This window comes from Choloepus didactylus, chromosome 8 (genome assembly GCF_015220235.1).
Source record: "Choloepus didactylus isolate mChoDid1 chromosome 8, mChoDid1.pri, whole genome shotgun sequence".
NCBI classification, from domain to species: Eukaryota; Metazoa; Chordata; class Mammalia; order Pilosa; family Megalonychidae; genus Choloepus; species Choloepus didactylus.
The window spans coordinates 104,358,141-104,383,904 of NC_051314.1; the positions used below are offsets into that span (position 1 = coordinate 104,358,141).

Consider the following 25,764-nt stretch of genomic DNA (forward strand, 5'->3'; position numbering starts at 1 on the left):
ACTAGAAGCAAGGGAAGGTAGCTCAACCAAGCTACAATCATGGTTTTAATTAACAAATTTGGAATAATGAAGACAACGATCAGAGATAAACCCAGAGCAAATAGGAAAGGAACCCTGAGGTCTCTCTCTGCAGAGAGGAGGTGGGATGATGGAAATAAAGACATAAAATAAAATATATAAAAACACAAGCTTTTGGAGTTGGCAGAGCTCAGAATAATGGAAAAGGGCCGTGCCCCAAGAAAAGGGACACAAAGAGCCAGTTACTAACTCTGGCTTTTGACTGGAGAAACTGGGGGGCTGAGGACTGGTTCTGAAAAGGGGATTTATTTTCCCTCTCTCTTTCTTAACTATTCTAAGTAGCGCATTACAGAAAGCCTCAGATATTTTCAATTGTCAGCAATGAACCAGGCAAAGGTGGAGTTAAGATAGGACTGAGACAAAAAGTAAGGAATCAAGTAAAGGAGTTAATTCCCTAAAGGGTGTATCTTCTCCAAGAAAAGGCAGGGCGGGTCCAAGCTCAAATCACGGCCTCCCTTCACAGAATTCAAACCCCAGGGACTGGGAAAACAAACAAACAAACAGCTTAAGCTTGGTTTCTGACTCACCCTGGGTCTAAACCACACCCCTGGCAGGTACAGAATCTGCTGAGAATTGAAGGTACCAAAACTCTGTACACTGGAGGGGAGCTGCAGGCTGAAGAGCATGACCTGCTAAGCAATATAGGAAACAACAGAACCTAGAGGCCTCACAGGAAAGTCTGACAATCTGCGGGGTCTCATCCTCAGGGAAACTTGATATTGATTACACGCTCCTCCTGAGACTTGGGCCTATATGGTCTGGGAAAATCTGTTTGGGGGTTGATTACACCTGGATAGACTCCTCAGAAAAAAAAAAAAAAGGTTCCATATAGGCAGGGCAAGAACTGGAATAAAAAGAGCTGAAAAATACTGATCAGCTAAACAGATGCTATGCTAGCAGTCTAGAATAAGTTAACTGAATGCCAAAGACAGATTTACAACAAAGCCAACCAACAAGAAAACTTTAGGTAAAAGAGTGAAAATGACTTCTAAAATAAACTAATCAAGGAAACTAGATGCCTAGACAACAACAAAAAATTATGAGTCACACAAGAAAAAAAGAAGATAGAGTCAAATGAACAACCGAACACTTTAAACAAAATACAGGAGTTGAAACAACTAATTAAAGATGTTAAAACAAACATGCTACATCAATTCAAAAATCAAATTAACAAGTTGAGGGAAGATATGGCAAAAGTGATGAATGATAAAAGAAGACAATGGGTGAACATAAGGAAGAACTCAAAAGTTTGCAAAAATAATTGGTAGAACTAATGGGAATGAAAGGTACAATAGAAGAATTTTGGAAACACAAGAAAACACAATGGAGACTTACAACAGCAATTTGAAGAGGCAGAAAAAAGGATTAGTGAACTAGAGGACAAGACATCTGAAATACAACACACCAAAGAACAGTTAGGGAAAAGAATGGAAAACTATGAGCAGGGTCTCAAGGAACTGACTGACAACACGAAGCAGAAAAATATATGTGTCATAGGTGTCCAAGGAGGAGAAGAAAAGGGAAAGGGGGCGGAAAGAATATTAGGGAAAAAATCACTGGAAATTTCCCATCTCTAATGAAAGACATAAAATAACAGGTCCATCAAGTGCAGTGTATCCAAAACAGAATAGATCTGAATAGACCTACTCCAAGGCACTTGACAATCAGAAAGTCAAATGACAAAGAGAAAGAGAGAATTCTGAAAGCAGCAAGAAAAAAGCATTCATTATATACAAGGGAAGGTCAGCAAGACTATGCAGATTTCTCAGCAGAAACCATGGAGGCAAAAAGGCAGTGATATGATACATTTAAGATACTGAAAGAGTAAAACTGACAACCAGAATTCTGTATCGGGCAAAAATGAAGGAGAGGAGGATAAAGAAGATGTCGGCATAGAGAGAAGTGGAAGTTAATTGGTCCCCCTGGAAGAACTAATAAACAGCCAGGAACAACTATAAAATAATCTGGAATAACTGCAGGGGAACAAACATGACCGTCCACTCATCATACACCAACCTGAATTGGGAGGAATGCCTGAGATCGCACCATAAAATCTGTAAGTAAAAACTGTGGACCTGAGCTGGGAGCCCTCTCCCCGCCACAGCCTGAACTGCAAAGCCTCATGGTGCTAGAGAGCAGCACTCTCCCAAACTGCAAAGCCTCGCTGTGCTAGAAAGCAGCACTCTCTGAGCAATCGAATATAGCTTGGTTGAGCTCCAACTGGAGTTTTAATTAGCACATGTGGACTACTCAATACAAGCTACAAATCCCCAACAAGCAGACACAGGCTTTTGCTGACGACTGACCTTGGAGAGCTGGAAGACCTCTCTGGGAGGGAGGGGGAGCCCAGAGGACCGGGTGCTGCCTCTGGCCAATGAGTGAAACTGAGGGAGGCCACAGACTGACTCTGAAGGGGATCTTTCTGTCCCTTTTTCGGCTCAGTGGAGAAAGCCTCAGCCATTTTCAATTCCCAGCACTCAGACCCAGACAAAGGTGGAGGTAGCAGAATCAGAGACAATTCAAAGGCAAATGACCACTCCCCAGGGGGTATATCTTCCCTAAGAAGAAAGAGGCAATGCCAAGCTCTACTACCCACCTTCCATTCAGAACCAGACCCCAGAGCTTGGGGGAAAACAGCCATGGGTCACATCTACTTACACCAGTCTGGAGCTACAGGCTGAAAGGTGCCACTTGATGGGCACAAAAGCACAGTGACTTGAGGCCTCAAAGGGTGCATCAATCTTCTAAGACACCCTCAGGGAGACCTGAAACTATTGCCTCCTTCCAAGACCTGAGCCCATTCTGGTCTAAGAAAAACTGATTGGGGTAACCAAGGAGGCCAGATGCCTAGACAAGAGAAAATTACAACCTACACTAGGAGAGGTGAAGTTATGGCCCAGTCAAAGGAACAAACTTACACTTCAACTGAGATACTGAAAAAGTAAACAACTAGCACTGGATCAATTCAGAAAGTTTAGGGAAGATATGGCAAAAGAGATGAAGCATATAATGACAACACTAGGGGTGGAAACTGAAAGTTCAAAAAAACAACTGACAGAATCTAGGGAAATGAAAGGCACAACACATGAGATGAAGGACAAAATGGAAACATACAATAGCAGGTCTCAAGCGGCAGAGGAAAACACTCAGGAACTGGAGAACAAGGCACCTGAAAGCCTAAACACAAAAGAACAGATAGAGAAAAGAATGGAAAAATATGAGCAATGTCTCCAGGAACTTAAGGACAAAACAAAATGCAGGGATGTAAGTGTCATGAGTGCCCCAGAAGGAGAAGAGAAGGGAAAAGGGGCAGAAGCAATAATACAGGAAATAATCAACAAAAATTTCCCATCTCTTAGGAAACATAAAATTACGGATCCAAGAAGCACAGTGTAATAGATCTGAACATGCCTATGCAAAGACATTTAATAATCAGATTATCAAACGACAAAGATAGAGAATCCTGAAAGCAGCAAGAAAAAAGTGATCCATCACATACAAAGGAAGCTTGATAAGATCATGTGCAGATTTCTCAACAGAAACCATGGAGGCAAGAAGGAAGTAGGGTGATATATTTAAGATATTGAAAGAGAAAAACCACCAACCAAGAACCTATATCCAGCAAAACTGTCCTTCAAATATGCGGAAGAGCTTAAAATATTCTCTGATGAACAGACAATGACAGTTTGTGAACAAGAAACCTGCTCTACAGGAAACACTAAAGGGAGCACTATAGACAGAAAGCAAAAGACGGGAGTAAGAGGTTTGGAACACAATTTTGGGAGACAGTAGCACAGCAATGTAAGTACACTGAACAAAGATGACTGAGTATGGTTGAAAGAGGAAGGTTAGGATCATGTGGGACACCAGAAGAAAAAAGGGAAGATAAAAACTGGGACTGTATAAGTCATTGAAACCTAGGGTGCTCAACAATTGTGATAAAAAGGTACAAATATGCTTTTGTATGAGGTAGAACAAAAGAATGTCAACACTGAAAGGTGTTAAAAATGGGGTGGGATTGGGGAAAAAATGCAATCAATGGAAACTAGAGACTACAATTAACAGAAACATTGTATTATGTTTCCTTTAATATAACATAGGCAATATACCAAAGCTAAATGCATACGAGGGGGGGACATAGTGGAAGGGTATGGGACTCTTGACATTGGTGATGTTGTCTGACTCTTTATTCTACTTTAGTTTAATGCTATCTTTCCTTTTGATGCTCCCTAGCTGTCATGTTTTGTTTTTTTCCCTTTTTTTCTCTTTCTTTTTTTCTTTCTCTTTTTCTCCTGTCTGAAATTAGTCAGAAACGAAAATAATATTATTATAATGCCTCACTAATATGAACTAAATAGAATGTACAAATTCTGAGAACTGAATTTGAGACCATAGGTTATCAGGGGATGGCTTATTGTAAAGGTTCCCAGATTGTAATCTCTTAGAGCAGTCACATCTATTACTGAGTACTTATGGTTATTTCTAAATTCTGAAATGCTGGACTGTCTGTGTACAACCTTGTTCTTCCCTGTAACTTTGGGTATCTGTGTGACACCTGACACTCAGAGCTAGAGTGCTGCAGCTATGAAAGTCAGTATTACCCCATACAGCAATTGTTAAAAAAGTAGAAAAAGAGATCAGACTTCAATTAGATATATGAATGAAGCAGATCTGGTTAGGGTAAAGGTAATTCAAGATGAAAGTGTAAAGGACAATACTGACTGTGTTTTAAAACTTCAACTTCTGTGAGACCAAAGGAAGAGATGTTTATTTGGTGGAAAATTTATATTTTCTGTAGCACACTATGTAATTTGACTTTTATGTTCAGTTTATCTGAACACCATAATTACATGGAATCTTTAATAGGGAGTGTGATGTTGTTGGTTTGTACAGGTTAGTGTGATGCCCTGATATATCCCAGAGTAATTTGGGCAGAGAATAAAAACAAGTATTTGCACAGCCCTCCTGAATGACTGGACAAAAATGTTGGAATATTAAACTTCCCCACCTGGGAAATTCCTGAAATTCTCACAACCACTGGGGACTACCAATGCAATAGGCCAAGCCCTTGATCTCAGGGCTTGCTCTTATGAAATGTATTCCTGCAAAGGAGAAGTTAAGCCTACTTATTCTTATGCTTAAAAGTCACCCCCAAAGAACCTGTTTTGTTGCTCAGATATGGCCTCTCTCTCTCAGATAACTCTGAAGGTAAACTCACTGCCCTCCCCGCTATGTGGGACATGACTTCTAGGGATTAAGTCTCCTTGGCAACATGGGATGATTTCCAAGAATGAACCTGGCCCTGGCATCATGGGATCAACAATAAAAGGGAGACTAAAAAAGGGGGGACTAAAAATAAAACAAAATAAGGTTTCAGTGGCTTAGAGATTTCAAATAAAGTCCAGAGGTCATTCTGGAGGTTATTCTTATGCATTATATAGATATCTCTTTTAGTTTTTAGTGTATTGGAATAGCTAGAAGGAAATATCTGAAACTGTTGAACTGTATTCCAGTAGCCTTGATTCTTGAAGATGATTGCATAACTATCTAGCTCTTAAAGTGTGACTGTGTAATTGTGAAAACTTTGCAACTGATACTCCTTTTATCCTGTGTATGGACAGGTGAGTAAGAAAACAAAGCTAAATAATAAAGAAAGAAAGAAAGAAAGAAAGAAAGAATGGAGGGAGGGGTTATGGGATGTTTTGGGTGTTCTTTTTTTACTCTTATTTTTATTCTTTTTTGGAGCAATGAAAATGTTCAAAAGTTGACTGTGGTGATGAATGCAAAACTATATGATGATACTGTGAACCACTGATTATACACTTTGAATGATTATCTGGTTTGTGAATATATCTCAATAAAATTGCATTAAAAAAAAAAAACTATGGGATGCAGCAAAGGCAGTGCTGACAGAGAAATTTATAACCCTAAAAGCCTACATTAAAAAGGAAGAAAGAGCTAAATCCAATGCCTAAACGAACTGGAGTAACTGGAGAAAGAACAGCAATCTAACCCCAAAGCAAGCAGGAGGAAAGAAATAACAAAGCAGAAATTAATGAAATGGAGAATGAAAATCAATAGAGAGAGTCAATAAAACCAAAAGTTGGTTCTTTGAGAAGATCAGTACTATCAACAAACCCTTAACTAGACTGACAAAACAAAAAAAGAGACTACGGAAATACATAAAATCAGAAATGGCGGGGGGGGGGGGATTACCACAGACCCAAAGAAATAAAAAAATCATAAGAGGTTACTATGAACAACTGTATGCCAACAAATTAGACAACTTAATGAAAGGGACATCTTCCTAGAAGCCCACAAACAACCTACACTAACTCGAGAAGAAATAGAAGACCTCAGTAAAGAGACTGAAACAGTCATCAAAAACCTACCAACAAAAAAATATAAATAGGGGTAAAAGTGCTGGAGAAAAGATGGAGAGAGGGATGTACCTAGTTACTGCTGATGAGGAGGCAGAATTGTGTAGCCTTTCTGGAGGTCAGTGTGGTGGTTCCACAAGAAGCTAAGTATGTGGGGGCCATAAGGTCCTGCAACCTCATTATGGGGTAGGTACTTGGAAGATCAGAGAGCAGAGACATGAATGGACATCTGCACTCTGCTGTTTATGGAGGCAGTGTTTATGATCTGCAATGGGTGGAGGTGGCCTAAGGATACATCAACTAAGGAACAGAATGGTGAACTGTCTGTCATGTAGGCATACAATGGAATATTGAGCCACTACAAGGAGTAAAGCTGTGAGACACACAACGTGACGAATGGATCCTGTAGATAGCATTTTGAGTCAAGTAAGCCAGAAACAATGGCAAACACTATAATGCCTCACCAATATGGACTAACTATAATGTATACTCAGAATTAAATCTTAGAGCACAGCCCAACAGGGGAATGATTATTGTAATGGTCCCTAGATTGTAAGCTCTTACAGCAGTCAAATACATTCCTGAATTGTAATGCCTATCTCCAAACTCTGAGATGCAGATCTCTTTGTCTATAACCTGATTGATCTCTGGAACACTGGGTATCTGTGTGACACCTGAAACTCAGAGCTAGAGCTCAGCAGATATGAAACTCAGTATTACCACATACAGCAACTGTTAAAAAAAACAAAAAAGCTGAAAAAGAGCCCAGACTTCAATTAGAGATATGAATGAAGCAGATCTGGTTAAAACTAGGGCAAACTGGGCCAAAGGGTAAAGGTTGAAACTGACTATGTTTTAAAACTTGAACTTCCATGTGAGACCAAGGGAAAAGATGTTTATTTGGTGCAGGATCTATATTTTCTTAACAATATAACTTCTACATTCAGTTTGTTCAAACACCACAATTACATGGAACTCTGAATAGGAAGTGAGATATGGTAGGTTTGTATGGGTTAGAGTGAAATAGCGACACATCCCAAAGTAATTTGGGCGGAGAATAAAAGTATATATGCAGGGGCCCCCTGAGGAGCTGGGGGAAAATACAGAAGTGTTGGACTTCCTCACCTGGATTGTTGCTGCAGTTCTCACAAACATTGAGGACTGAAGGCTTGGTAAGCCAAACCCTCTACCTTCGGGCTTGCCCCATGAAGTTCATTACTGCAAAGAAGAGGCCAAAACTGCATACAATTGTGCCTCAGAGTCTCCCCCTGAGTGCCTCTTTGTTGCTCAGATGTGGCCCTCTCTCTCTAGCTAAGCCAACTTGGCAGGTGAACTCACTGCCCTCCCTGCTACATGTGACCTGACTCCCAGGGGTGTAACTCTCCCTGGCAATGCAGGATATGACTCCCAGGGATGAATCTGGACCTGGCATTGTGGGATTAAGAACATCTTCTTGACCAAAAGGCGGATCCAAAATGAAACAAAATAAAGTTTCAACGGCTGAGAGATTTCAAATGGAGTCGAGAGCTCATTCTGGTGGACATTCTCATGCACTACATGGACAACCCTTTTTAGGTTTTAATGTATTAGAATAGCTAGAAGTAAATACCTGCAACTATCAAACTCCAACCCAGTAGCCTGGACTCTTGAAGATGATTGTTTAACAATGTAGCTTATAAGGGGTGACAGGGTGGTTGTGAAAACCTTGTGGCTCGCACTCCCTTTATCCAGTGTATGGATGGATGAGTAGAAAAATGGGGAGAAAAACTAAATGAAAAATAGGGTGGGATGGGGGGGGATGATCTGAGTATTCTTTTTTACTTTATTTTTTATTCTTATTCTGATTCTTTCTGGTGTAAGAATATTCAAAAATAGATTGCAGTGGTGAATGCGTAACTATATGATAGTACTGTGAACAGTTGATTGCACACCATGGATGATTGTATGGTATGTGAGTATATCTTAATAAAACTGACTTTAATTAAAAAACAAAAACAAAAACAAAAAAAAACCTTCCAACAAAGAAAAGCCCAAGACCAGATAGCTTCACAGGCAAATATTACCAAGAATTCCAAGAAAACGTCATACCATTCCTGTTCAAACTCTTTCAATAAATTGTAGAGGGAACAATACCTAACTTGTTCTATGAAGCCAACATCACCCTAATATCAAACCAGATAAAGATACTATAAGAAAACATCAAACCAGTATCTGTAATGAATTCAGGTGCAAAAGTCCTCAAGAAAATACTTCCAAATCGAATCCAACCGCACATTAAAAGAAATATACATAATGACCAAGTGGGTTTTATTCCAGGTATTCAAAGGTGCTTCAACACAAGAAAATCAATTAATGTAATACACCATATTAACAAATAGAAAAGGAAAAACCATATGATCATCTCGATTGATATAGGAAAGGCATTCAACAAAATCCAGCATCCCTTCATGATAAAAACACATCTAAAGGAAGAAAAATTGAAGGAAACTTCAACATGATAAAGGACCTATATGAAAAACCCACAGCTAACATCATACTCAACAGTGAGAGACTGAAAGCCTTCCCTCTAAGATCGGGAACAAGACAAAACACCCACTCTAACAGCTGTTATTCAACATTGTGCTAATATTTCTAACTAGGACAATTAGGCAAGAATAAGAAATAAAAGGCCTTCGAATTAGAAAGGAAGATGTAAAGCTTTCACTATTTGCAGAGAGCATGGCCCTATATTTAGAAAATACTGAAAAAACAACAATGAAGCCACTTGTGCTAATAAACAAGTTAAGCAATGTGGTGGGACAGAAGTTCAAGATGCAAAAATCAGTGGTATTTCTATACATTGGAATGAATTATCCAAGGAGGGTATCAAGAAAAAACATTCCATTTACAATAGCAACTAAAAGAATGAAATATCTAGGAATAAACTGAGCCAAGGATATAAAGAACTTGTAGAAAACTACCAAACTTTGCTAAAATAAATGAAAGAAGACCTAAATAAATGAAAAGACATTCCATGTTCATCGATTAGAAGGTTAAATGTCATTAAGATGTCAATTCTACCCAAATTGATCTAGAGATTCAGTGCAATACCAATCAAATTCCAACAACTTACTTTGAGAAATTGAAAAGCTAATTATCAATTTTATATGTCATGGTAAGGGTCCTCGAATAGCCAAAGGCATCTTGAAAAAGAAAACTGAATTGAGAAGTCTCATACTTCCTGACTTTAAAGCATATTATAGAGCCGCAGTGTTCAAAATATATACTGGCATAAAGACAGACATCTTGCTCAATGGAATTGAACTGCGAGTTCAGAAATAGATCGTCACATCTACAGCGAACTGATTTTTGACAAGGTTTCCAAGTTCACTCAACTGGAATAGAACAGTCTTTCAATAAATGGTGTTAGGAGAACTGGATATCCATAACCAAAAGAATGAAAGATGACCTGTATCTCACACCCAACACAAAAATTAACTCAAAATTGATCATAGACCTAAATATAAGAACCAGTATCATAAACTCCTAGAGGAAAATGTAGGGAAAACATCTTCAAGATCTAATGATTAGTTCCTTAGACTTTATACACAATGCACAAGCAACAAAAGAAAAAGTAGGTAAATGGGAACTCCTCAAAATCAAATACTTCAGTGCTTCAAACGACTCTGCCAAAGGGTGAAAAGGAAACCACTCAATGAGAAAAAATATTTGGAAACCAAATATCTTATAAGGATTAGATATCTAGAATATATAAAGCAATCCTACAACTTAATGATAAAATGACAAAGAACCCAGCTAAAAAATGGACAAAAGACATGAATAGACATTTTCCCAAAGAAGACACATAAATGGCTAAAAAGCACATGAAAAGATGCTCATCTTCATGAGCTATTAGGGAAACGCAAATCCAAACCACAAGGAGATATCATCTCACACCTACAAGAATGGTCACTATTAAAACAAGAAACTGAGTGTTGGAGAGGATGTAGAGAAATCGGAGCACTTGTTCACTTATTCAATGTCAAATGGTACAGCCGCTTTGGAAGACAGTTTGGCAGTGTCTCAGGAAGCTAAGGTGCCTTACCATCCAGGAACCCCACTACTCAGGATATACCAGGAACATCTCAAAGCAGGGATGTGAACAGACATTTGCACACTGATGTTCATAGCAGCATAATTCACTATTCACTATTGCCAAAAGATGGAAACAACCCAAGTGTCCATCAACAGATGAATGGATAAACAAAATGTGTGGTGTGTGTGTGTGTGTGTGTGTGTGTGTGTGTGTGTGTGTGTGTGTGATGGAATATTATTCAGCACTAAGAAGGAATGAAGTCCTGAAGCATGAGAAAACATGGATGAACCTTGAGGACATTATGTTAAGTGAAATAAATCAGGCACAAAAGGACAAATATTGCATTATCTCATTGATATGAACTAATTATAATATATAAACTCATAGACATCAAATATAGAATGTTGGTTACCAGGATATAGAATGAAGCTAAAGGATGGAGAGCAGTTGTTTTATATGTGCTGAATATTTAACTAGGTTGAACTTAATTGTTCGGAAATGGATAGAGGTGATAGAGCACATTATTGTCAAATTAATTAACAGTACTGAATAATGATGTGTCAAAGTGGTGGAAGGTGGAAGTTTAGAGTCAGGTAGGTCACCAGAAGAAAAGTTGGAGGTTAAAACATGGGAATGTATAACACAGTGAATCTTGTGGTAGACAATAACTGTGATTAACTGTACAAACATAAAAAAGTTCTTCCATGAACTAGAACAAATGTATGACACAATTACAAGGAGTTAATATAGAGGAGTATATGGAAAAAAATGTACCTATTGTACACTATGGACTATAGTTACCAGTAATATTTTAATATTCTTTCATCAACAGTAACAAATGTACCACACCAATACTATGAGTCAATAAAATACTATGGGTCAATAATGGGGGGGAGGGGATAAGGGTATAGGAGGATTTGGGTTTTTTTTAATTTTATTTCTTTTCTGGAGTAATGAAAATGTTCTAAAATTGATCAAAGGGATGTATGCACAAGCATATGATGATACCATGAGCTACTGATGGTATACTTCGAATTGTCTATATGGTGGTGTGTGAATATATATCAATAAACTTGCATTAAAAAAAAAGTAAGCAAAAGATAGGACATAATAAAAATCAGAGTAGAAATCAATGAACTAGAAAACAGCAAAAGAAAATAAAGAAAAAATTTTGAAGATAAATAAAATTGAGAAAACACTAGCTAGATTAATTAAAAAAGAGAAGACATAAATGAATCAATATCAAAAATAAGAGAGGTGACATCACTCCAGATTCGACATATAAATGGTAACAAACTCAAGAACTTAGATGTAAAGGACAAATTTATTGAAAGATACAAACTAACAAAGTGTACTCAAAAAAACAAAACAAAACAAAACAAAAAACAGCCTCAATAGCCTATTAACTATTTAAGACATGGAATTAGTAGTTAAATATCTTCCCACAAAGAAAATTCTGGACCCAGAGGGTTTTATCAGTGAACTCTTCCAAACAGTTAAAGAAGAAATAATACCAAGTTTACACAAACTCTTTTAGAAAATTGAACAGAAGGGAAACTTCCAAGCTCGTTCTATGAATTCAGTGTTACCCTGAGAGCAAAAGCAGACAAAAAGCATTGCAAAAAGGAAACCTACAGATTAATACCCTCTAGAAACACAGATATAAAATTCTTAACAAGCCTTTAGCAAACTAAATCCAGTAATATGTGAAAAAGGATCATAAAATCAACAGAATACTATGCATATCACAGATATTGACATCATAATTTCTGCTATTATTAAATGTACTCAAATCTACTTAATTTGTTAAAGAAAAGATATAACAGTTTCCTTCAGAAGAATTATATCATGTCTTCACTGTTTCTCTCTGTAATTAAGTGGAAACCCTTTTCATGTAAAGACATGGAAGCCTGTCTAGCAATAAATTCTTTAGTATTTCCTGTTTTCAAACTTTTTCACCTCCCAATCGTATATTCTCAAGTAATCTATATGCTTCTCAAATGCAAAATAGTATTTATTACCTTGTAATAAAGCATAATAAAGTATGCTTTCAATAAACACTTACTGGTCATGTAAAAGAAATTCTATGCCAAAATAGGACTACTCTCTAATTTGTGTAATTTTGCACATGCTTTTCTGTGTGAAATTTTTACTGAAGCTATCCAAAGTCTAAAATAACAAGGAACAACAGACTCTCAAAGCTTTACCTTATATTCATCCACAATAATGCTAAGGGCTTCATGACCAGCTTTCCTCATGTCTTCCAATTCTTGTTTATGTTTTTCCTGAAAGAAAACAGAAAGAAACTAAACCTGATTTGTTCTTTTGTTTTCAAAATAATAAAACCATTGACTTTTCCTTTCAGGAATGATGGAGGGATTTGTGGCATACCACTATAGTTCAAAACTAAGAGAAAAGCCATGTTTATTAAAAGTACTATTTAAAAATATCTGGCATCTCTGAGGCAATGAGGAATTAAGGGGAAAACAAAACTGAGAAAGGAGCTTTCTAACACAAGGTAATGGGGTTTTCCCTTGGGGGCATTTAGCAGTTCTGGACATGGGTCAAGAGAAAAGATACTGGAAATGTGCCCACAGAAAGGGCTGCAATGACAAGGCAGAGAAACCAGGAGATGTTTAGGCAATTTTAGGGGTTTGGAGAGACAAAAATTAGAAACTTCTGGGTCCAGAATCTCACAGAGAAGGGAGCAAATATTCTAATTCATGAATTTCCAAATTCTGAAGCTATGTCACACAGGTGCCTTAAAAAGCCAAGGAAAATTCCTCTGGAAAAACAGAAGAGTTTTTGGCAGACTTACAGGGCTACTGAGGAAAATAAGACAAGTTCAGGGAGAGGGCTCCAATGAACACCATATTTCTCAGCTGAAACCAAAAGAGGACTGCACACCAGGAAAAGAAGTGAACAAGAGATCCATGAAGTCTTAAGCAATCCAGTCTTCGCTTATATAATTCCTGACTGGATTAAACAGGGGTTCAAACTTTGGTGTATACATGAATCACCTGAGGAATTTGATAAACATAGAGAGGCCCAGCCTCTGCATTACTTCAACAAGGCTGAACCTCAATAATTTTTACCTGTCCAGGTGATTTTAATGCAATACATACTAAAGTTTGAAAACTAATAGATTAAGGTGACCAGCCTCCCACTCTACCTGCCTACGAAAAGAAATGAGGTACTCACTCTGGAGGATGTTAACATCCTATGAAGCTTCTTGATTTTTCAAACACAATGTTTAGCTTTCAATAAAAACTTACCAGCATGACAATAGACAAGGCCAAAAAATAGGACAAAAAAAAAAAAAAAAAGACAAAAGAAACAGATCCATGGGTGAATCAAATATTAGAATTTCAAAGAATTTTAAATATGTATGATTAGTGTATTCAAGAAAATACAAAGGAAAATGTAGAAAATGGATGACAGGCTAGAGATTTTCACCAGGGAACTAGAATTCATAAAATGGAAATTCTAGAACTAAAAAATATATAATATCAATAACTCCAGATGAGGTAAATAGCAGATAAAACACAGCAGAAAGCAGGATTAGAGAACTAAAACACAGTCATTTTTTTTAAATGCAGACTACAATAAAAAGAGGAAAATCAAGATGGAAAATACCAAAAAAAAAAAAAATATATATAAGAGACAGAGTAAAAAGACTGAATATACATGTAATAGAAGGATACAAAGAAATATGATTAATTGCAAAAAAGGGGAGAGAAATTAAACTAGTAAGATGATAAATATAAAGTGAAGGGAAAAAAAAGAGAAAACACATTTCCAATGTCAGGCATGAATGCAGGACATTACACACCCTACAAATATTTTTTAAAAATATAAAATAGTATATCAAAAATGAAATATTGGATGAAATGTAAAAACGTCAAGGGGAAAAATTTGAAAAAGAAAATCTGAATAGTCCTATATCTGTTAAAGAAATTGAATCCTTATTAAAAAAAAAACAGAAAGAAAGAAAGAAAGAAAACCACCTTCCAACAAAGAAATTTCTAGGCTCAGAAGGCTTAAACAAGTTAATTTTAACAAACATTCAAGATAAAAGCAACAGGAACCTTACACAAACTCTTCCAGAAAATAGCAAAAGAGGATATACTTCATAGCCATTTTGTGAGGACCACAAAGCCTTTACACTAAAATCTGCAAAGACAGTTAAAAAGAAAATAAAATTATAAGCCAACCTTTCTTACGAGTATAGAAACAAAGGCCCTAAACAGAAATATTAGCAAATCAAATTCAGCAATATATAAATAGTGTAATACATCTCAACCAAGAGGGATTTATTTTATGACTGTCAGGTTGGTGGAAGCGATGTACACCATTTTCAAGCTTAACCCCCCATACAAACCCTCCACACAATCCTCCACACACTCCCTTTCTTTCACTATTTGCTTGTCAGTTATCAATGTCCAAGATGTCCAGCATGGAAGCCACAAGCTGAAAACGGCATAGTCTCTGCCTGCCAGAAATAACTGGACCATTACCACAGTGGGCTATGAGAGAGAATTAAACTTCTGATACATAAGTTAAAGGATAATGAGAAAAGTTCTTGTCCATTCAGTGCTATCTCTTGCTTGTTCATCAACCCCCTTCAGTTATTATACCTTACTGATTCAACAGGTTCTATTTCATTATCAATATCTAATTCTCCTTTCTGGTACATCCCTTTATCTGTGTTATTGTAGCTAAATTACTATTTCCCAAAATTGCCTTATCATGAAGAACCACCAGGGCACTTGTTATAAATACAGATTTCTGCTGGTATCATTATCAACCTTCATCAGCATTATTTTTCCATTTTTATGAGTGTTGCTTTAGTTAATACCAAATAACACAGTAGCTAAATCCAATTACCTTGGTGAGCAAACTTGGGCATTGTAATACCCTAAAAATAAACAAATGAAGGCATCACTATGAACTCCTCACTTTGGAAGTCCCATTCATATCAAGTTATCTCACAAACGGTATATTATGTTTCATAAGGACCTAGAGAGGGTACAATCAGCAATCAGCATTTTAAATATTAGCATAGCCCTTTTTCTTGCTTTTTAAGACACAAAAATAAATAGCAAATGTTACTCTGACATTTTCTTTCTGTATCATAGTGAATCATCTTAGGCAGTTCTTGGAGTGCATATATCCTATGTTGGGGAGCTTCATAAAACAGAGAAGCTCATATAAAATAGGCTACCATGGTCAAACAACTTGAGGAAATCAATATATATTCATCACATATTAAAACCTCTGAGAAGCCTAGAAGAAGAGAAACGTGCTGGACTTTTCTAAAACCCATCATTTTTCAAATTCATTTGATCAACTATTACTTTTCTTTTTCTCCCTTGACAACATCTATTACTAATACCTTTAATTAAAGTTGAAGAAACAAAGAATCAAAACAGTCAAAGACTTTTTTAATTAGAGTTAGTCTAAAGCAAAACAAATTAACTAGATCCATAAATGAAACCGAGAATGTATTCTTCTTTAATCTAATTAATTACAAATTGAACAGGAATATGCATCATTTCAGACTTTGACCATCCAGTACTTGTGGTTCTGAATAATGTACTATGAGAAAGCATTAGCATGCTAACAAAGGAGCACAGAGAATAATGTAATAAGCAATTCATATAAAGTAATTTTTCTTCCATTTTATAAATCATCAACAAACATATTCTATGACAGTATATTTTATAATTTAAAATAGAGTTTATCAATGGATATATCTTCACTCCTAGAAAGAATAGCATTCCAATGCTTTCATAATATTTTAGAACGCAGCAGTGGTAAACAAATGTTTGTTCGATTATACTGAAATTGTCATTACTGATGTAACAGATTTCTATAATTATTTTAGATATTGAGAACTAAAGCCTTTAAGATATATTAAATAGGCATTTCATAATTTTTTTAAATTACAATGAAGAGATATTCAATAATAAACAAAAGATGCTGGCCCTAGTAGACATGGGAGCAGAATACACTCTCATACTTGGAAATCCCCACTGGTTCTCTAAACCATGGACATATATCAATGGGTACAGGGCATATCCATTGCAGTGAAAAGGCTCGTCTCCTCCTTCAAATAGGGTAAACCCCTCCACCCCACAGACAGCTGTGCATATCCCCTATACATGAAAATATACAGGAAGTACACACTCTCTTAAGGGGCCACTTCAGATACCATTATAGAGACTTTGCCTAAGGGTGAGAGTCCTGAAGGTGATGCTACAGGGCTATGCCAGGATGGGAAAGGTCCTCCTACTGCCACCAAGGAGAACACTGGCTGTTAAACAATACTGCCTGGCTGCGGGCATGAAAAAACACCTGCAACTATCATAAAATTGGAAAAAGTGCAAATTAACTGACCAGCATAAACTCCTTTCAATAGCCCAGTTTGGCCCATACAGAAGCCGAATGAAACATGGAGACTGATGATATATTCAGGAACAAAACAAAGTGAGTCCTGCTATCCATGCTGCTGCACCCAACATAGCCAAATACTAGATAGATTAATAGTCTGTCTATGGACCTAATATGCTGTTAAGGATTTGTCCAATGTTTTCTTCAGTGTACCAATAAACAACCACAGAATATGTTTGCCTTCACATGGGAGGGATGGCATTGGACCTTCCTGGTTCTTCCCCAAGCACATATACATAGCCTTACTATCTGTCATGGATTAGTAGCCAGCGACCTGGCCGCCTTGGGTCCACTTCCAGAGTACCTGTAGAATACTATGTGGATGATATTTTTTTATCCTCACGTCTTACACAAAAAACCATGGAAAGGGTCTGGCAGCACCTCCAGAAAACAGGATGGCCAATCAACCTCCAGAAAATACAGGGAGAGGCAAACACTATCAAGTTCCTGGGTATGGTATAGTTGGGTAAGGCTCATGTTTTACCATCAACTGCAACAAACAAGACTCAAGCTTACCCCTGCCCACAAATGGTTGAAGAGTTGCAGACTTTTGTGGGGTTACTGGGCTACTCAAGGATGTTCACTCCTCATTTAGCACAATGCCTGAACCTCCTGCATAGGCTAATAAAAAAGGGAGCAATATGGGATTAGAGGTGCAAGGAAGAGAAGGCCTTTGCCAAAGCAAAAATTTTAGTAGTTCAAGCACATGTCTTACAAACTGTGACATCACGGTGATCAATTGAACTAGATGTCTTTGACACAGAGGATAGAATGGGATAAGATCTATGGGAGAGGGGAGGGAAGACATGGATCCCCATAGAGTTTTGGTCTTCACTCTTCAAAGGAGCTGAACAACAGTATATCATCCTAGAAAAGCAATTCCTAGCTGTATACCAAGCTTGACTACAAAGAAAGACCATCACAAGAGATATGGCAGTGAAAATAAAAACTGCATATACCATTAAGGGATGGGTATAGAAGCTGTTTGTAAGGCTTGCTTTTGCAGTAGCCAAGAATAGCACCTTAGTGTGGTGGCATGCATATCTATAGCAGAGGGGACACTTAACCTCTAGCCCTATCTCACTGGAATTACAAGCTCTTCTGAGGCCCGTAACATATACCACAGAATCGTAAGAGGCCCCAGAGTAGACCTAGAAAAGTCCTGACATATAATGGAAGGAGCAGGGACACCCCCACAGAATGCTTAATATATGGATGGTTCCTGCTTAGGCCACCCCCATCTTGGAAAGCAGTAGCCATACAACCAGCAACAGATCCTTGTGGGTGGAGACAAAAATGGGCACTGTAATCAATGGGCCAAGCTAAGAGATGTCTTGTTGGTTCTTACGAATGCGCCATACCCGGTCACCATTTAAATGATTCATGGACAATTATAAAAGGGTTAACAAAATTGATTGTCCAATGGGAGGACAACAAATGGTTATAAACAGGCATCCTTGCATTGTGGGGTAAATTAACAATAGTTATTTGGGACCACCTACAATGCCCAGGGAAGAATGTTATGGTCTGCCATATGGCTGCCCATCAGCCAACCTCCCTCCTGGGAAACACAGCAAAAGATATCTTAGCAAAGATCCAGGTAGTGAAAATGACTGACAAGACAGATATAGTCCACTGGATACACTGGAAAGGCTATACAGCTGTGTTCACACAACCTAGAGGCTAGCACAAATGGCTGGTTTATCTTCAAAGATTCAGAGAGTCTGCCAGGATTGCACCACCGGTAACCAACATCAACCAAATCTTGGCTCTGTGGCATATGGCATATAACAAGATACACTAAAGCTTTAGCCATCTGGCAAGTGGATTATATAGTGGCCTCTTCTGAGGCGTTGAGGGTATCAACTACGCACTTAACCTGTGAAGACAATGATAGTGGTCTCCTGCAGAAGTGTCAACCAAACACCCACCATTAAAGGACTTCAGTGTCTACAAAAAAATATAAGACAACTCAGTGCCATTTCTAGTGACCAAGGGCACCACTTCACTGGCACCCTAATACAAGACTGGACGCAAGAGAAGGGGATAACATGACAGTTCAATTTTCCTTACAACCCTTAAGGAATTGGCTTGATATGAAGGAAAAATGGCCAACTAAAATAGCCAAACTGCTCACTGGGCAAACATCTTCAAAAGGATTGGCAGTAGTCCTACCACGGGCCCTCAGATACCTTAAGAAAGCACACACCAGGGGAGGTAGCCAGCCAATAATAAGATCTTAACAGTGCCAGCCTGTGCACAAGTCATGTGAGCACGAAAATGGACAGAAGACACCCGGAGCCCTAAGTTAAAAGCCTGTGGTTATGCCCTGAAATGAGATACAAACTCCTCTTCTTATCACCCCAGCTACCAGAATAATACCTTGGGGTCTGGGGTGAACAGCACCCAAAGAATGGATTGAGATCCTCTTGCCATTAAAGCAGGAGGCCCCTACCACCCTAGAACTAATCCCACATTCCTGGAAGAGAGGACCTGGAGAGACGCAGTGGCAATGGGCAGGCTAGGGTCCAATCTCAAAAGGCACAGCTGTGTCAAAGGTGTACTAGATTACTGTTAATACTATTAACATAAATGTGGCAGCCCCTCCCATGGTGGGACAAAAGGTATGGCATAATCAGTCAGAGTGAGCCTTACTGCTGAAGAGGTCATCACTGGAAGAGGAACTAACAGTAATCTCATACTAATGGAATCTTTGTTCCTATCAGGTTCTTTCATGGTTGTCTTTTAAGGCCAACTGCTTATGCTTATGCTTGGAGCACCACTATAAATATGTTTTTAGCCTGTGCCCATCACATGGTGAACACACACAACTGATTCAATTATGCGGGTTTGTGGCCTCGTGCCTTTGAACAACTATGCAGGCATTCCCTGCAGGATCAGTCTGCTTCAAGGTCATGATTGGGAGGCAACCAACCCAATGCTGGATCAGAGAACAGCAAAAAGAAGCGTCAACCTTAAACACCACAGATATCACATATGATACTTCAATTCATGGGAGGTAGAGTTAAACACTCCGGGGACACAACCTAAATTTTTCCATCAAAACCTCTGAAAGAGAAGCCTTGGGAAGGCACATAATACCCCCTAACATACTACCTTCCACCAGTAGGGGTCCTATGACCAACTATGGGATGAATCTACTTGGTTAACTCCTACCATGAGGATATTGTCACAACCTGCCTCCCTGTGTTGGGAACAAAAACAAGAAAACAAAACACAGACACATACACAAAAGACCATAAACAATTAATATTAGATATCTACGCTATGCATCTCCTAAAATATGCTCCTAAATTGCTGAGACTGGTTTGCTACTAACTAACTAAAGCTGATGCCCCAGTATCTACTAGATTTCCCCTAACAGCATACAATAGTTATGCAGCACAAACATGTGGCTTGGCTACTACCCCCAAAGTGGACAGGGAACTGCACTATTGCTTTCCAACTGGATACACTGTAGGATATCAAACACAATCCCAGTGACCTTAAATGAGCCTATTTGGAGAGGAGGTAGAGCAGGTCTATATTCTCTTGATAAAACTATATGATTTCTGTTTTTGTTCTCCAAGGAGGTAATACTGACATCATGCTCAAGATAGAAAACCTTCTGCCAGTTTGTAATCATGGCCCTCAATGATACTAAACACAGCTTCTCCACACTAAGTAAAAAAACTGCAGCTATTTGCAAGGTGGTGCTACAAAACTACATGGTACTAGATATTCTCAAAACAGTGCAAGGGCGGTCATGCACTTTATTAAAAATTTAGTACTATGTTTACATTCCAGATAGAAAAGGAGAAACATACAAGTCATTTGCTCACTTGCAAAAACAACTGCAACTCAGGGATCAAATGGGTAATGACTCCTAGTGGTCTCAAATGAAGGCTTGTTTTACAGGGTGAGGTAGCTGGCAGAAGACCCTGTTAATGAGCCTTCTAGGTATTGTGGCAATTGGACTTATTCTACACCCTTTTATAGATACTGTCAGTGTGGTTCTGTATCCAACATTCCTTAAAAATGGGGAAAATATCCTTACAAACTATTTCCCCACTCCACTTGTGGTCCAGGGACTCTTGTGGAAGAGGAGGCATGTAAAATTACAAGGCTTAGTCGAGGTTGGGGGGAGACAGATTGCATGATATGTATAACATCTCCTACCTACCTGAGGATTGACCCCACCCCTGTCTGCACCCACTCAGGAATCCCTCCCAGGAACTCCCTGGAAGCACATCGAATTTTGGCTACTAAAACCTTGAACACTGCCCACTCTGAGCACATCTTGCTTTGAGATGTCACCTTTGACACAGCTGTGCCTTTTGAGATTGGACCCTTGCCTGCCCATTGCCACTGCGTCTCTCCAGGTCCTCTCTCTTCCAGGAATGTGGGATTAGCTCTAGGGTGAGAGGATCTCAATCCATTTCTTGGGTGCTGTCCACCCCAGACCCCAAGGTATTATTTTGGTAGCTGGGGTGATAAGAAGAGGAGTTTGTATCTCATTTCAGGGCATAACCACAGGCTTTTAACTTAGGGCTCCGGGTGTCTTCTGTCCATTTTCATGCTCACATGACTTGTGCACAGGCTGGCACTGTTAAGATCTTATTATTGGCTGGCTACCTCCCCTGGTGTGTGCTTCCTTAATGTTTTCCCAAATCTTGTATACAAGCATCTGGTATTTAGCCAACTTTGTCCCTCAGCCATATATAACCTGTAGGACAGCTGCCACAGGTGTGGACATACTCTGGTGAACTTGCCATCTCACTGCCTGTTGTGAGGTAGCTGCAGCTCTTTGTACATAAGTTCCCCTAAGAAATGCTTAAGGACTGATCACTAACCCTGACATTCAGTGTCTCCTTTTTCAGAATCTCAACAAGCTCTGTGTGGGGTAGTGTGGGGCAGTCCTGGCTAAGTCTATTTCTCCTTTCGAAGAGTCCTGCTCCTCGTGCAGCAGGATGTAACATATATACAGCTTAGAAATTTTCTAAGGTAAATGTTATTCAAGGGCGTGGCACCTACCAAAATTAATGATGCTTAATTGCTTACTGATACACACCTATAGAATGCAAGGATATTATTGAAGAAACCATTTGTTCCTTCATGGGACTTTTTATGGCCATCTACTACAATCAGTAAACAAGGACTAAAGGGGTCTCAATTGTGGAAAATGAATAAACAAGTGTAAACCTAGGCAACTTTCCGTGAGAATATAAATATAGCACTACTGTAGCTCAAGTTATAGCATGGAACAAAATTCAGTGCCACTTAGAAGTTGAGTCCTGTGTAAATACCACTCAATATACTGAAAACTGCTTTCTCTTTTGCTTTTTATCATAGTTCAAAGAAAAAATGGTCTATGAAAACAATAACTGCTACAAAGCTGATACACAAAACTCTGTCACCAGCAAATTAAATTAGCAGGGGTGGGGGGTGGGGGGTTGGGCAGTATCAAACATTTCCAAGCAAATCTCTCTTGTCCATTAAAACAAAAAGACAAAAGTATAATCTGGCTCAGAATTCTATCTAGAAAGGAAATATATCTTACCAATGTAGAACATCCTTTTATTCAGGGACTTTAGCAAGTTTTTAAATTTATATTTATTTATTTATTTATACCTTAACATTTCCCAAATTCTTCAGCATATCATTACTGTACCAGAACTGTTATTAGCTCGTCTGTGAATAAAGAATGGGGAAACATTTCCAAAATGAAGTTATAGGTTCTCTCTCTTATGAAAATTTCCTTTCATTCATGACAATTGTTTGTTACAATACTCGAGTGCCCATCCCATTGGTAGCAGTGGTGTTAGGCAGGGGCTTAGGAGTTGAGCCAGGGATGCCAGAGTCACTCAGTATTGGTGACTCTCTTTTTGAGTATCAGCTCCAACATGGAGAACATGCAACATGCAAGAAATCCATGAAGCCAGCTGCCTCTTCATGAAACCACTCATACTTCTCCACTAGAACCTTAAAAAGGTCCCAGGGTTTCAGATTTGTGATGTGTTTCAGGTTACCTTTCCTGGTGAAAAATTCCTTGGAATATTTTCCTGCTACAATGAGTTTGTGAGGCAACTTCCCCAGAAATTCTATGTCAAAGCAATGTTATCTTCATCTCAAGTGTACTCTTCGCCTGGAATGAGTTTCAAACAACTGGTGACCTTTAGCCAGGTCAAAGGTCATGCATGCTGTGCTCCAAATATCAGCAGGAGTATTATAGCCAGATCCCATCAGAACTTCAGGGAATGATGCTGCCTTGTCTGAATATCTTCAGTGAAATGCCAACAGGATTTTCTAAGAAATCTTTACTTTGAGCTTTTCTGCATTTTTTGGCTCAAGGGGATTAACAAGAAAATTTCCAGCAGCGGATTTTCCTTTGTTGCCCAATGTCCTATTATGTTTCTGTTCTTGTCATTCTCACAGGGTATCTCTGCCTAAATGTTTTCTTGAAGTTGGTTGATGTCCTGATCACCAAATGACTAAGTCTTTATCTGAAGACTGGCACACCACAGAATCTGATACTTCACAGGTTGTAGGTATACAAGAGTCTGTTTCTTGAGATGTACTGCTGTCTCCATTTTGTGAGCTTACAAAAGTAGGTTCCTGCTTCAAATTTTGGACACCAACAGTCATTATTAGCATTATATAGATCCTCTTTTAGCCTTAATGTCTCTTTATTACTATTCTCAGTATAATTAACAAATTCAGTTACTCCACTGCAATTAATTTCTGCCATACTACTCTACATCAAGTTCCACAGTGTGTGATTCTTCAATTATTTGTGGTACTTGACTCTTGAAGTTTTTCTTGACTCATTTTATTACAACGGTTCTCATTCAAGGACTCTCTGAATGAGAAAGTCTTCTTGTCTGTTTGGACTTTTTTGCCCAGGGCTTGACTCCTTCTCCATTTCTTCAATTTCCTGCATTAGCTTCATTAGTAATTCTCCGTGGCATTTCTGCTGCTTCTTCGACTTATTATTCTTTGACATTGTGTCAGCTGGTTTAGGCTAGGGAGCATGACTGACTGCAGATCCCAAAGGGGGAGGAGGAGCTCCATATTGGTACCATTCTGTTGCCTCCGAAGCCAGCCTCCAAATGTACTGTTTGTTCAACAACAAGAAGATATTTTCTGGTTAATATCTGAGTGGATGATACAGCACTTGGTGTGTAAATAGTCCAGACCCTGTAACAGTTGATGAATAATTTTTTTTTACACAGGGCAGTAGAAGCCACTGATAATTTGACTTAATGATCCACTTGAGCAGATAGTCCAAAACTTCAAACACCATACAGATATGGGTTGCATTAATCCCTGTTATTGTAAAGTCATCTAGTAGTTGAACAATCACTCCTCTCTCTATTTGGATGATTAGGGTTCAAATCATGAACTTTCTGGTACAAGCTTCTTATCTTGCCACAGACTGGCACTTCCGAAAGGTGCTGCCTTAGAGCTCTCCTGGTCCAATACCCTCATTATAAAAACAAAAAGTTGACCGTCTGCAACCAGATTTTATTTTGATCTGTCTCAGTATAATGTTCAGTATTTTCACTGCCACAAACTTTATCCCCTCAATATCCCATAACAGCCACAGTGTTGAAAAGTGTCCCCAGCCCAACTTTCAGATAACGTATCTCCCACTGTGAATAGGTCTTCACAAGATGATACCTTCTCTTTTTTTTCCCATAAAAATTAAAAGTAAAATTACTGATAAAACTGTAAAATGAGTTACAAAAGGAGGTTATCATCTTGTGTCTCCAGCCCAGCTTTCAGATCACATGATATCTCCCAATGAAAGGGTCTTCACAAGATGATACCTCCTTTACAATCACTGGGAACCTTCTGCTTATCATTATTGGATCCCAGGATCTCCTCCTCCTGCTCTGGTGGATCACTCTCAGGGTGGGGAGCAGAGCCCTGGTGCTGAGTTTTAGATTTCCTTTGGGCTTTGTCCTTCCCAGCCTTGGTCCTTTCCTTTCAGGTTTGGAAAGCAAACACTTTCCACTCCAAGCTGAGACCAGTAACCACCAGGTGTCTGCACTCTAGATTTGTGGTGACTCCAGCTCCTGCCATGGCCCAAAAAACTCACTGTGGTTTTGATTTGCCATGAAGATTCTCCCCCATATTTTCACTTAAGAGTTTTATGATTTTAAGTTTTAATTGAAGCTTTAATCTATTCTCAGTTAATTTTTTCATGTGATATGAAGTTGGGATCCAACTTCATTCTTTTACATGTAAATACCCAATTGTCCCTGCACTATTTGCTGAATATTTATTTCTTTCTCCAATGAGGGAACTTGGAAGTCTTGTCAACAATCAATTGGCCATAAATATGTGGTTTACATTGGAACTCCCAATTCTATGCCATTTATCGATACACCTATCCTTATGCCAGTGCCAGACTGTTCAGATTACTGTAGCTTCATAGTAAGTTTTAAATCAGGAAGAATGAGTCTTCCAACTTTGTTTTTCACTTTAAAAATTATTTTGGCTATTATGGGCCCCTGGTGCCACTACATAAATTTGAGGATTAGCTTTTCTACTTTTGCAAAAAAGGCTACTGGAATTTTATTATGTGTTGCATTGAATCTGTAGATTGCTCTGGGTATTAAATCTTCCAACCCATAAACACAGGATGTGTTTCCATTTATTTTTAAGTCTTCTTTAATTTCTTTCAACAATGTTTTGTATTTTGCAGAGTACAAGTCTTTAATATCCTTGGTTAAATTTATTTCTAGATATTATTTTAGATACTGTTATAAATGG

General features: G+C 38.4%; 1 protein-coding gene and 1 pseudogene across 8 annotated transcripts in view; both read right to left on the minus strand.

Annotated features, from left to right (window-relative positions):
- The window catches only part of CCDC91 (coiled-coil domain containing 91), a 516,404-nt gene that overhangs the window by 238,862 nt on the left and 251,778 nt on the right, over positions 1–25,764 (minus strand). For all 8 annotated transcript variants that reach the window (XM_037844945.1, XM_037844940.1, XM_037844941.1 and 5 more), the window contains one exon: positions 12,741–12,818. In XM_037844945.1, coding sequence (XP_037700873.1) covers positions 12,741–12,818 — 78 coding nt within the window. The remainder of the gene's footprint in view (positions 1–12,740; positions 12,819–25,764) is intronic.
- On the minus strand, positions 22,820–25,071 carry LOC119541590 (annotated as a pseudogene).